We start from the raw sequence: 12809 nt of genomic DNA on the forward strand, positions 1-12809 counted from the left end.
CCAGACGAAATCTGCCTCCCTCAGGAAGCCAGCCTGACCGTTCCAGCCTCATTCATCTCCCTGTATCTGAGCTCCCTCCTGCCCATCATCTGTACAGATTAATACAGTAACAAACTCAGCTCTAGTAATTTCTGAGCTTCTCAAACAGTCAGTGCCTCCTGGAGGGCAGGTCCCCGCTTCGGCCCCTCCCTTCTCCACAGCCTGAGCCCAGGTATAGGGAGGGGAGAGGCTCCCTCAGCAAGCCTTCAGGTTGATTCCACTGTGGCTGTGGATGTCTGAGCCTCAGCTTCTCTCTCCCAACCTTACCGCACCTCACCCCTCTGTTCTCCCTACTCACCCACCCCCTCCCCCAGTTCCACCCAGCAGGGCAAGAGGTTGGGGCCATGACCCCATAGGGCAGCAGATCCCAGACCATGGGATTTCACAGCCCTATAAAATGTCCAAAGAAATTTGGGGTGGCAGAGGGAACAGAGAGTGGCCAAGTTTTTCTTTTGCCAAATAAGGATAGTTAAAAAAATCAATTCTCACTATCATTTTAGTAAAGAAAGGCTGTTTTCATCCCAATAGAGCAGAAAGTTCCATAATCTCTGATTAAAGGCTAATACTTTAAGCTGAAAAAAATTTAGCCTGATTGAGAAAAACAAACCAACCACTTCACTGTTGCCCTGACTTCTCTCCTTTCTCCATGGAGAAAACTTCAATCCCCACTGGCCTATGTCCACTGCAACGGCATGGGTCTGTGGACCTTCTCCTGGAGGAAGAAGGCTCCTGCTAAGCTGGGGTCACCCGCAAACAGAGGAGGACCTCCAAAGCCTTTGGATTAGGCAGATTTGTATTCCCATTCAATTTCCCAGAGGACACTCATTCCGAAGCCAGACCCTGCAACCTCAGGGTCAGAGGATGGGGGTGAAGCTGTGGGCCCCTCCTCCTGTACCCTCTCCCCTCTCAACTGGGCCAAGTCAGGCTGGAACAACCCTCCCCCCCACACACACTCTAGAGGGGATGAGTGGGACTGAGCAGTAAGCTCACAGCCAGGAAAGGAGCCTGGGGAGACCTAATGGGCAGGGTCTTCCCACATCTCCATCACCAAGCTGAGCACCAGTGCCCAACCCCCTCCCCCCCCGCCCCGCCCCTCCAGCACCGGGAAGGGAGGAAAAGTGGGCACTCTAGCCCTGAGGTGGGGGGCCGAGGCGCCCCGCTGGGCGGGTGCAGATAGGATCTGAACGCAGCGAAAGGCGGCCATGGCTCTTTGATCCGCAGCCAGCCCGGCTGGGCCTGGACCCGCAGGGGCGGCGCGGCCCTCTTCCGGCCAGGCTTTGCGCCGCTACAGGACTCCTGTGGGACTCTGAACCGGACACGCGTCCAAGAAGCTCTCGCCTCCTAAATACCCTCTGCACCAGTTGCTTTCGGGAGACGTGGGAACATCTACACCGAATCCAGCACCGAAACCTGCTGGGTTTATTGCACCGCGATCCGAAAGGGCCGGTGTCTTTCCTAGATGCAGTGGCTGAGCTGAGGTCAAGTGCGCTGAGGAGGCCCGCGTGGACATGACCCAAGGTGCCTGGTAGATGCGATGGAAGGTGGCTCACGTTCCCGCTCTCCTCCGGCTACAGACCCTGCAGCCTAGATCTTGCGAGGGCCCGCCTGCACCAGGCTCAGAGTCAATGGGCTCTGCGGGAAATGCGACTTCCCGGTTAAGTTGCTGGGACCACTGACCCCTCGTCAGAATCCCGCGGCCCACGTAGCTGCCCAAAGTCTCCCCTCCCCCGGCCGCAGGTTCCAGGCAGGGAACTCAGTTGAGCGAGGTGTTGGGGGTGGGGTTGGGGGTTGGGGCTGGAGGATTGGAATGGGGTCTGGCGGGATATTTCCTCCTTGCCCTCTTGGCTGTGTTCGCGCCTCGGTGCCACCACATGGCTGAGAGGCCCATCACAGGTGTGTAATGAATGAGTCCCTCATACAACAGGCACTCAATAAATCTGTGAGGGGTATATGCTTGCGTTCGCACTGTGTGCGGGCGACCTGGAAGGAGGTCCCAGATTGACAGAAGGCTGGAAGATGCTTCAGAGAACGGAGTTTTGAGGAGTCCTAACTCTGCCGGCCCAGTGTTCGAGCACAGCCTCGAGGAGCCCCCGAGCTCTAGGAAGCCCTCAGTTCCAAGCTCAGGACATACTGGGCCCGGGGCACAGACTCTGCTCACACCTTGCCTCCCGTTCCAAGGCACCCACAAACTCCGCGCCCTCCGCAGCTGGGGGAGAAACCTGGGCGCAGGAAGGGACTCCCTTGTTGTAGGGGAGGAATCAAGGTCAAGAATCTCCTTTAGAGTCCCCACATTTCAGGAGAAGTGTGATGCTTTTCAGGCTCCTCCGATGCCTGGGCGAGCGAGCCCTTTAAGTCTCTACCCACTGGACACGTCCCGGCCTCTCCCGGGAGAGGAGGGGCTGGGCGCTATGTCTCCGCCCATGACCGGGCCCGCCCCCGGCGTCCCCGCCCCGCCCCCGGCACTCAGCCGGCGGCGCCTTTGATGTTCGGACCCGCCAGCTCCCCTAGCCTCAGCCCTGCGCCCGCGCCCCGCGCCCGCAGCCCGCCCAGGCGGAGTCAGCCCGCGCTCCGCCCGCCGCGCTCCGGGCTCGGAGGTCCGGACTCCGGGCTCGCTGCCTCCCGGGCCGGCTCCGCGCCCCGCACCCTCGCGCCCCGCGCCCCCGAGGGCGGAGCGCACCATGCCTCAGCTGGACTCGGGCGGGGGCGGCGCGGGCGGCGGCGACGACCTCGGCGCGCCCGACGAGCTGCTGGCCTTCCAGGACGAAGGCGAGGAGCAGGACGACAAGAGCCGCGACAGCACCGCGGGGCCCGAGCGTGACCTGGCCGAGCTCAAGTCGTCGCTCGTCAATGAGTCCGAGGGCGCGGCCGGCGACGCGGGGGTCCCGGGGGCGGGCGCCGGTGCCCGTGGCGAGGCCGAGGTGAGCGCTGGCCCGCGCCTCGCTGCTCCCCCGCAGCCGCCGCGCTCCGCCGGCCCCGGCGCTCGGCTCGCGCTTCCCCGCCCCTCCCTCCCGCGGCCCTCGGGGGTCCGCATCCCTTAGACCCCTCCTGCCCTGGGCCCCGAGCCCCCAGCTTTCCCAGCCCTCTCAAGGCCCCTCTGGATCTCCCCGCAGGCTCTCGGGCGGGAACACACTTCGCAGAGACTTTTCCCCGACAAACTTCCAGAGTCTCTGGAAGACGGTGAGTTTCTGCCCGGCCCGGCTCCCCTCCTCCCGCTAAGGCCCGGCCTTGGTGGGAGAGCGGGGCCTTTGAGGACGGGAGGGAGCCGAGGGGGTGCCTCCCCCCAACTGCAGCTCGAGGAGGCGGTAAAACCGAGGGGGTGGGGGAGTGGGGGGCGGGTTTCCCGGGCGCCGCCGGGCTCGAGTCACTTCCGGTGCCCTGACCTTTATAGGAGTAAACAGACCCCCGCCATCTCCGCCTCCCCTCCTGCCCAGGTGACTGACTAATCCCCCGACTTGAGGAGAAAGCGTTGGCCAAGGTTCCTTGGCCGGAGGGCGGAGTGGGGGCCGAGAAAGGGAGGCCCGAACTCGGGGTCCTTCGTCGAAACTTGGCACTACGGGCACCCCCAGCCCTTCAAGTCACGAACTTGAAGGGGACCCCTTGGCAATTCCGCTTTTCTCTCGAGCGAGCAGACAGCCTTCAGCCCGAGCCGCCCGGGCTGGCGCTTCTGACCAGCTGTGGTTTTTCCAGGCCTGAAGGCCCCGGAGTGCGCCAGCGGCATGTACAAAGACACCGTCTACTCCGCCTTCAATCTGCTCATGCACTACCCACCCCCCTCGGGAGCAGGGCAGCACCCCCAGCCGCAGCCCTCGCTGGTAAGTGGCCCCAGCAGCCCAGCCTGCCTTGTGCCTGCTACCTTCTTGATGAGGTATGTGAGGCATGGGCAACAAGTGACTTTTGCCTAGAACAAAATGGATACAGGAGAACTCTGTTCTTGCCTCTATCCCCATCCACACCCAGCGGGATCTGAACCAGAAGGAGAACTTTCCTGAAGGAAGGAGGGCTGCCCTAGGCATCCCACCTGCCTCCAGCGGTTGGCTTTTGCCTTTCCAGCTTGCTCACTAGCAGGCGTGGGCCCTGTCCTGGTGCTAGGTGATGCTGGGATAGAGTCGGCTTGGAGAACGGTTAAGCTGAGACCACCCACCCCTCCTGAGGGTGGTGTATGTAGTGTGCTCAGAGTTGTGAGCTTTGCTGTTAGCCTTCTCCCACTAAGCCCCAATCCTCAGTGTTTGGAGGAGGCAGAAAAGCTGGTCTGCTTCAGGTCTCCTGGTTGTACAGGAGAAACATGCTCTACCCGCTCTGTCCTTATTGGCATGAATGTGACCTTAACAGAGAAACAACCCAAATACGATGTGTGGAAAGTGGGTTTTTATGAAGCTGGCTTGGTCTCAAATGCACCAGGAAGGGTTTGCAAAGGTGTTTCAAATCAGTAGTGTCAGTAATCGGCCTGCTTAATGAATTTGCAAATTAAAGTACCCAGTGCTTTGAGAAGTTCCATGATCGTTACAAACCATGCTTTTGCCCACTGATGCAGATGACCTAAAGTGTGAAGAGCCTTTTCTGAGTGCTGTGGAGCAGCAGTAAAGCTGCACTTACGAAAAATTCAGATTAGTGTTTCAGAGTGTGCTCAGCTGGCCGAAGTCATGGGTGAGATTAGAGCTTCTAGAGTACATGTAAGGGTTTGGGGTCTGTGGTGGGCGGGTGTTGGCTGCAAATGTAGACCCAGGGCAGGTCAGTCCAGCAGTAGGAGGCTCACATGGCTAGTGGTGGGGGTCACCCAGAGGGCGGAGAGTGACTGCCAGGCTATGTCAGATCAGGAGTGAAGAGGGTTGGTTCTGAAAGCTGTTTCATGCTGAAGCTGGTGGGACATGAGAAAGTAGATTGAGCCTTCTCTCCAGAAACCCAGGATGGAAAACCTGGTTGTAGGCAGCTGACTTGAAATAAGCTCCTTGCCCTTTGGACCCCCATTCCTTCATCTGTGAAGGAACATGTTGGTTGAGTGGTCTGTCTGGCTTTCTGCTCTGGGGTGGCTCCGTCTGTGAGGTACTTGCTTCCTCCCAAGTCTGTGGGGCAAGGGGCTCACCTTCTGACCTTGCCACCTGATGCAGCAGCTCTCCCCAGAGACCTCTACCCTTCATGAGCTGATACTGAAGGATGCTTTGGGGGCCCCCTACAAGGTGTAAACCCTTAGATTTGGGTCCAAGTGGTGGGACATGACCCACTACTGCCAAACCACAGGTATGTGAGCCGCTGACAGGGGGCTGGCGTCCCTGATAATCATGACTAACAAAAGGCCTAGGACCCAAAGCAGACCTAGCAGGCAGATTCCCTCCAGCATCTTATGATTACACAGAGGTGCAGGGAAAAGGCGGTGTTTCTTTCTTTTCTTTTCTTTTTTTTTTTTTTTGCGGTATGCGGGCCTCTCTTGTTGTGGAGCACAGGCTCCGGACGCGCAGGCTCAGTGGCCATGGCTCACGGGCCCAACCGCTCCGCGGCATGTGGGATCCTCCCGGACCGGGGCACAAACTCCTCGTGTCCCCTGCATCGGCAGGCGGACTCTCAACCACTGCGCCACCAGGGAAGCCCAAGGTGGTGTTTCTGAGTTTCTTTCACAGCCTGGGCAAGTGGTAGGAGAGTGACCAGAGTGGGAGTGCCTCGTTCTTCGTAAGGGTGTGGTGATGGGACCATTTGGTGTCCTTTAGCTTACACTGGTCAAAGTGTAGGCAGATGGATGACTGCCTCTAGCAGTCAGGATTGGGGGGGAGTAGGAACTAGGGCAGGCACACCATCACTCCCCTGGCCTGGATCATTCATTTTTTCAACTTTGGGCTCTTTCTCAAGGTACAGCAGATGCATTTCTATGTGTCACACCCTCTCTTATAGGGGCAGATCCCTTTGTCCTCCTCCCGACACCGCTGTAGCCTCCCGCAGCCTGGCTTCTGGGAACACAGGAGGAGGGCAGGCTCTGGAGCTGACTTTCTGTGCCCTGGCATTGGCTGCTCCATGGGGCTGGGGACAAGGACAGAGGCAAGGGCCTAAGGTGGGGAGATGCTGGGTGAGGAAGATGTACGTGAATATAGGGGAGCCTCCTTTAAGCAAATCTGATACTTACAACCAAATAGCTAATAAGAGTAGTAGTTCTTTGTGTTACTCAGAGTTGTGTGGATATTTAAAATATGTTGAGGTTTTAAAAAGCAAAATTAATTGACTCCATGTTTTGGGAGCACATTTATCATGTGATTCAAGGTTCATGTGTCTGGAATGAGGAAAGAAACTCTTACGATGGGTTAGGAGTCCCTTGTAGGGGACCTGAGGAAAATCACCTTTGGAAGTTTTTTTCCAAAGCTCTGCTTTCCTGAGCCCCTCTTCAGGGGACAGATGACACACTGCCCAGCCCCTCCCCATGAGCCTTAGAACTTGGCCCCTCTTGCTCTTTGCCCTCTCTGAGGGAATCCAAGTGGTCAACAGTTGTGCGGGGGAGCTCAGTTGTGCCCAACGCTTGACCTCCCCTGACAGTGGGGAAAACCCACGCCAGGGACCTCATCTGCCCTTCTGTGGGTGGAATACCCACGCGGCTGCTACACTGGACACCTCAAAGCAGGCAGACTTGGACACTGTCAGGAGCAATGGGGCAAATGACCACCTCACAGCCAACTGCCAGGGGGCAGAGGGATTTTTCTCCCAAAACGTTCCTTCTTTTTGGTACTTGGTTTCTTGCAAACTCTGTTTTTGCAAGTGGAAATTAGGTCAAAGTTAATTTCATAGCTGACGTCTTTCAGGCATCTAATGTAGGCTTGCAGACAGTTAACTGGCCTAGACCAGTAGCCACTATTGTTTTGTTTTGTTTGCTCCACTCTGGGATTGAGGTAGGGAGGGGCAATGACTGGTCCTGCGCCAGACTTTGAGGGATTTCTGGGATGAGTAAGGCATCACTCCTTAGGGAAACTCAGAGTCTTAGTGCAGAACTGACAGTCTGGTGCAAATCCTCATCTCAAAAAGGCTATGAGGCCATGTCACTCTTCTGACCCTCTCTCTGGGCTCTGCTTGGTATCTGTGGCCTGGAAGGCTGCTGAGCCTTTTGCCATTTAGAGGAAATGGCCAGAATAGGCAAATCCATAGAGACAGAAAGTAGAGGAGTGGTTGCCAAGGGCTGAGGGAAGAGGAGAATGGGGAGTGACTGCTAATGGGTATGGGGTTTCTTTTTTTGGGTGATGAATATGTTCTGGAATTAGATAGTGGTGATGGTTGCACAACAATCTTGTGAATATATTAAAAGCCACTGAATTGTATACTTTAAAATGGTCAATTTTAAGGTATGCGAATTACATCTCAATTTTTTAAAAAAATAGCTGAGCTGAGCCTTTTGGCTCTTGCAGGGACTTGGGGCTGTTTCCCTGTGCCGTCCTGGTGTCTGGGCATGCCCAGAGACATCTGACGTGGAGGAGCCCACTTGAAGCAGTGGGCTCCTGGCCATCGGGCTCATGTTCTCTGACTCCAAGGTCTGAGGTCCAGGTGAGGGAAGCGAGCCCTGGGGGAGCAGGAGGTGAGTGTATGAGCAAGACTTGAGCAGAGGAAGGAAGTGCTGCTGACGCGTGGCTAGCCTGTCCGGCGGGGCTCTGCAGAGATGCACCCACCCAACCCTCCACACCCCTCAGAGGGTGAGCAGTGGGGCCTCACGGAGGAGGGGTAGTGATGGTTGGTCACCAGCCCTGGTTGGGATGAAGCCTGTTAGGAGAGAGTTCGGCACGAGACTGGGCACCAGACAGAGCAGAACCAGCCCCTGCCCCTGGAGTGCCCAGCTGAGTGGAGGAGACAGATGAATAGACCTGAATCCCTGGCCAGAGGAGTACTGTCACAAAAGGTCCTTCTGGCCTGTCCTGGGCAGACCTGGCCCCTTCCTAGGCTGTGGGGAGGGTCTGCTGAGCAGCCTCCTGAAGGAGTAGAGTTGTCTGCCAGATGAAGACAAATAGGGGGCTGGCAGACATCTGGGCTCCCTCCAGACATCCCAAATCTTCCACGTCTCTACTGCATTCGCTACCCCCAAGCCCCAACCATCACCATCCCTCCCCCAGGAAGGCAGCCTTCTCTAGGGTCCCTGCAGCGGACCTGGGTCCCTCCCCACAACCCAACCCTAACCCTCAATCCAGGATCCACAGAGCAGCCAAACATAAGTCAGATCCCATCTCTCGCCTGATGAAACCCTGTAGAGGCTCCCATTGCTCTCGAAGTAAAATCTAAGCCACTCGCCATGGCCTGAATGCCTGGGTGGCCAGCCCCTGCTGACTGCCCCTCCTCATCTGCACCATACTCTTCCTTTCTCCCTAAAAAGCAGCCACCTCATTGGCCTGATAGGTTTTAAAACCGCCAAGTTCTTTCCATCTCAAGACCTTTGCGCTCGTTCCCACAGTTCGGCATTCTCTTCTCTAGCTCTTCACCTAGCTGCCGCTTCTCATTCCTCACTCAGGGCTTATTCAGATGTCACCTCCTCAGAGAGACTTGCTCTGACCATCCAAGCGGGGCCCTCCATCATCCCCCACGGGTCTCGGCTGCCTTGCCCACCCCAGCTGCTCTTCAGGCCAAGGTGGTTGGCACTGGTTTATGATGCACTTGCCATGCTTAGTCCAGAAACAGCCCATGTGTCAGAAGTATGTCTGAGCCTTAGTTTCCTCATCTGCACAATGGGAGTGGCAGGCCCTCCTCCCAGGGTTGGAGTGAGGACTGGAGGCAGCAGTACCAGGGACGTGCCCAGGAAGGTGCCAGCGTGGCCTGGGCTTGGGGGTCAGGGTTTGGCCACAATTGATCCCTCTCCCTTGCTGTCCTGGCTCCTCTGGGACCAGTGGTGGCTCAGTGGTAAGCTCCATGTGCACTCCTGTCTGGAGGACTATATCTCCACTTTGGGCCATGGGGTTTGGGGGTCTGAACCCTGGGGAACAGCCCTCAGGTGGGACTCAGGTGTACAGGCCCCCTCCTCAATGCCTGCCTCACCCAGGCATTCTTGGGAGGAAAAGTGTTATTCCTGGGGCCAGACTGGGAGCCACAGCCACTCATTCCATCCTGAGAATCCTCTCCCAGTGCCCAGAGATTTTTCAGGAAGAGGCTCCCCTTCCCCAGCCATATAGAAGCCCTTTACACAAGATGTTAGGGGCTTAAGCTATTTTGTAAGAAAAAAAGGGAAAAGACCTTCATGGCCATTAACCTCTGAACCACTCCCAGAGCTTTTCTCACATGGTGCCCCGTGTGCAACACCCTTGTGTCTTGCTCCGACGCTTCCCTGGTGTGCAGACCCCCAGGCAGTGCCCATGCACGGCTTCTTTGCTTGTTTTCCCTCATGTTTATTTTTCATCTCTCCCTCATGTGGCTTCTAGTTTGCTCGGAGCTTGCCTTGTTTACCAGTGGGAACGATGCTCTATACAAATCACTCCTTAGTTTCCATTTTGATTATTTTCCTGGAGCATAATGTTCAAAGAGAATTATGGGTTCAAGAGGTAGGAAGAATCATGGCACCAGTTCACTGAGGGTTCCTTGTGGTGCCCAAGCATAGCTGACATGAAGTTTCCCCTTTTTGTTGTTCATTTTATAGGTTCGTGGTGGGCAGTGAAACTTAAAAGTAATTTTGACTTGCATTCCTTCCTGACTTGGAAGGCTGTGTGGTATTTGGAAAATCTGCAGCAACCCCCTCACCCCCAGCTGCTTCCAAGGTTGAAACTTTGTTTTGGGGGCTTCCCTAATGCATTTCAGGGCCAGGAAAGCACCCTGAAGGAGGCCTATCCTGCAGACTCCTGCCTCACCCTGTCACCAGGGGATGCGGTTTTAGGGCTGCCATCCACTCCTCCAGCTTAGCAGGGTGGAGGGGCTGACAGAGAGCCCTGGGTTGTTCACCAGGACCCAGGTATTCTTCCCCCGGCCCCAGCAGGGTTTTACAAGCCAGCTTCCATAGCCCGCAAACAGGGATATCCATACGCAAACAGGGATATCCATACCCGTTCCGCCTACTTCCCCAGGTGCTCCGAGACTTAGGCGTGAGTGGAGTTGAAGGGGGGGGCCTTGGTGGTCCCCTCTCATGGCCAGTTGGCAGCCCATGCCCTCCTGGGTCTCTTAAGATCACACCCAACCCCTGTTCCTGCATGAAGGGAGGTTTAGCTGAGCTGTAAGAATGGGCTACAGGGGCACTGGTTTCAAGTCACGTAACTGCTGAGGTCAGGCTGGATCAGGGTGTTGCAGAGCCACATGGAGGGGACAAGGGGAGCCGCAGCCTCCCTCTGAGCCTCCTCGGGCAGCTGCGGTCCCAAAGCCATGCAGTTACACTCCCTCATACCTTGTGACTGGCTGCTTCCTGCCACTGTGTACAAACAAGACTCTGTTGGAGGAAACAGGTGTTTTATCAGGTCACAGGGCTCCCCCTCCCCCAACAGTACAGTGCACAGATCCTTGGGTAACAACCCTTCTCTGCAGGTGGGAACAGTAAGGCCAGGTCAGGGAAGGGACTTATCCAAGGCCCCTTAGAGGAGTGAAGGGGGAAGGCCTGAGTCGGGAAGCTCCACCCTCAAATACCATATCTTCCATTCCTTGGCTGAGTGGCCTTGGGTAAGTTAACTCCTGTGGGCCTCAGCTTTCTCATCTAAAAATGAGGATAGCGAAGGTTCCTACCTCCTTGGGTTACTGTGGAATGGAATGAGATAGTGTATGTGGAGTTCCCGGCACACTGTAGGTGCTTCATGAGTGGAATCCACTGTGGGAGGGATTGTTAACACTGTATGGGAATGGCCCTTGTAAAGGACGCCGGGCCAGTAGGTGCAGTGCTCCTGAAGGTGCGGCTGGACTGAAGCCCCTGATGCTCTCCGTGCTAAGCTCAGCAGCCAGTTCCCCTGGGGCAGGGCAAAGAGGACAGCTGTCCGGCCCAGCCAGCCCTCGGGCCCTCAGCTGGTCGACGACAGAGTGCCAGCTGTATCTAGAATCCTGGTCCACACTCTTAACCAGTATTTACTGAGCCCCACTTGGCCTTGGCTCAGCACAGAGGGGACGGCTACCTCTGCCCCACCCCCCAGAGCTCAGTTCTGGCAAGGCAAAGAGACTTTCCTGGGGGCTCAGAGTTGGCCGTGTTGGATAAAGGGCACTGAGGAGGGAGGGAGGCCAGTGGGGGCAGCCAGGAAGGCTTCCTGACGGGGGAGAGTTCTGGCTGGCCCAGAACCTGCGAAGGTGAGAGTGGGAGGGTGCTCTAGGTCGGGGGCACAGCTGAAGCAGAGGAGGAGAGGCAGAAATTAGTATGTTCTTGGTCATTGGAAGAGCCAGCCGAAGCCCGGGGTCTGTGAGGCTGGAGAAGGGCCAGCATTGAAGGCCCAGCACGTGACCTTAATACCCGGGCAGCGCTGGTTCCAGAGCCCAGGAGTGGCTGGTGGGTACCTGCAGTGTGTTGGCAGCATGAAGGGCAGTGTGGTGCCCACGGGAGATGGTTTGAGTTGAACATAGAGGGTGAGGCGGACAGAGCCGGCAGCTGGGGCAGGTAGATGCTGGGATGCAAGGGAGGGGGTGGGCTTCGGGCAAGGCAGACCCGAGCGAACTGGCTCACGCAAGGCAGGAGTGCCTCAGAGGTGGAAATTTTGTGTTTTTTTTTTTTTTTCTTTATTATTATTATTATTATTATTATTATTTTTGCGGTACGCGGGCCTCTCACTGTTGTGGCCTCTCCCATTTCGGAGCACAGGCTCCGGACACGCAGGCTCAGCGGCCATGGCTCACGGGCCCAGCCGCTCCGCGGCATGTGGGATCTTCCCGGACCGGAGCACGAACCCGTGTCCCCTGCATCGGCAGGCGGACTCTCAACCACTGCGCCACCAGGGAAGCCCTTGTGTTATTTCTTTGGACTCTGTCTCACTACAGGGTCATGAGTCCAGGGTCTTGTCCACTGTTTCCTGAGGGGAGCTGAACCCCAGAGGTCAGGTTGTGTAGCCCATTGGTGCTTTAGCCAGGGTGTGGAGAGCACGTCTCATCAGCACTGTCTCTAGCAGGACTCCAAGGCACCAGGAGTCAATGGAGGGTCTCTGAGAACCCAGGACTTTGTTAGCTTCTTCCTTCAGGCAGTTTGCTGTCTCAGCTTGCAGACCTTTGATGCTTGGGGTTTGGACGTGAGTGCCGCCTCCCTCCCTTAAAGAAGTGTGGCCCAAATCAGCCTTGGCATGTGTAGTCTCTGAGCTGCAGCCCGGGAGGGTTTGTCCTGGTCAGAGGGTTTGGCCCCTTCTGGTCCTGCAGAACATGGGGCTCCCATTGGCTCAGTCCCCTGGTGGGTAGAGGGACTGTCCCCTGCTGGAAAGGGTCCCTGGCCCAAGGTAGTAGTTTGGTGAGTTTAGCCCTCTCTTGTGGGGAGGCAGCCATGTAGCCTGTCCCACCCATGGAGCCTGCCTGCCTGGGCTGTGCCAGCAGATATGGCTTTAGAGCCCAGAGGGAGATGGTAACACACAGCCTTCATGTCACAGCCAACTCCACAGCCAAAGCTCCTTGGAGATCAGAGGAAGCAGATGCTTTGCCAACCCCTTTACCCTTCCCATTAAAACAACCATCTCTCTCTCTCTCTCTCTCTCTCTCTCTCTCTCTCTCTCTCTCTCTCTCTCTCTCTCTCTCTGTCTCTCTGTCTCTCTGTCTCTCTCTCTCTGCTTTCAGCTGATGGCGAGTGTGCCGCTGGGGCTGCAGGCGTGGATGGGCGGGCAGGATGTGGCCCCAGGGAAGGTTCTGGGGGTGCATGGTTACAGCAGCCGCAGCCCACCGTGTCTGGGCAGCCT

The 12809-nt window shown here is 56.8% G+C and overlaps 1 protein-coding gene across 6 annotated transcripts in view; it reads left to right on the forward strand.

Annotated features, from left to right (window-relative positions):
- Nucleotides 1-2717: 2717 nt before the first annotated feature.
- TCF7 (transcription factor 7) overlaps nt 2718-12809 on the forward strand; it is a 32935-nt gene continuing 22843 nt past the window's right edge. For 5 of the 6 annotated variants that reach the window (XM_059059951.2, XM_067031641.1, XM_059059952.2 and 2 more), the window contains exons 1-3: nt 2718-2957; nt 3150-3216; nt 3727-3851. In XM_059059951.2, coding sequence (XP_058915934.2) covers nt 2718-2957; nt 3150-3216; nt 3727-3851 — 432 coding nt within the window. Of the gene's footprint in view, nt 2958-3149; nt 3217-3402; nt 3471-3726; nt 3852-12809 lie in introns of those variants that run through there. The other variant, XM_067031644.1, reaches the window with a different exon arrangement.

The sequence above is a fragment of the Kogia breviceps genome, chromosome 4 (assembly GCF_026419965.1).
Source record: "Kogia breviceps isolate mKogBre1 chromosome 4, mKogBre1 haplotype 1, whole genome shotgun sequence".
Taxonomy (NCBI): Eukaryota; Metazoa; Chordata; class Mammalia; order Artiodactyla; family Physeteridae; genus Kogia; species Kogia breviceps.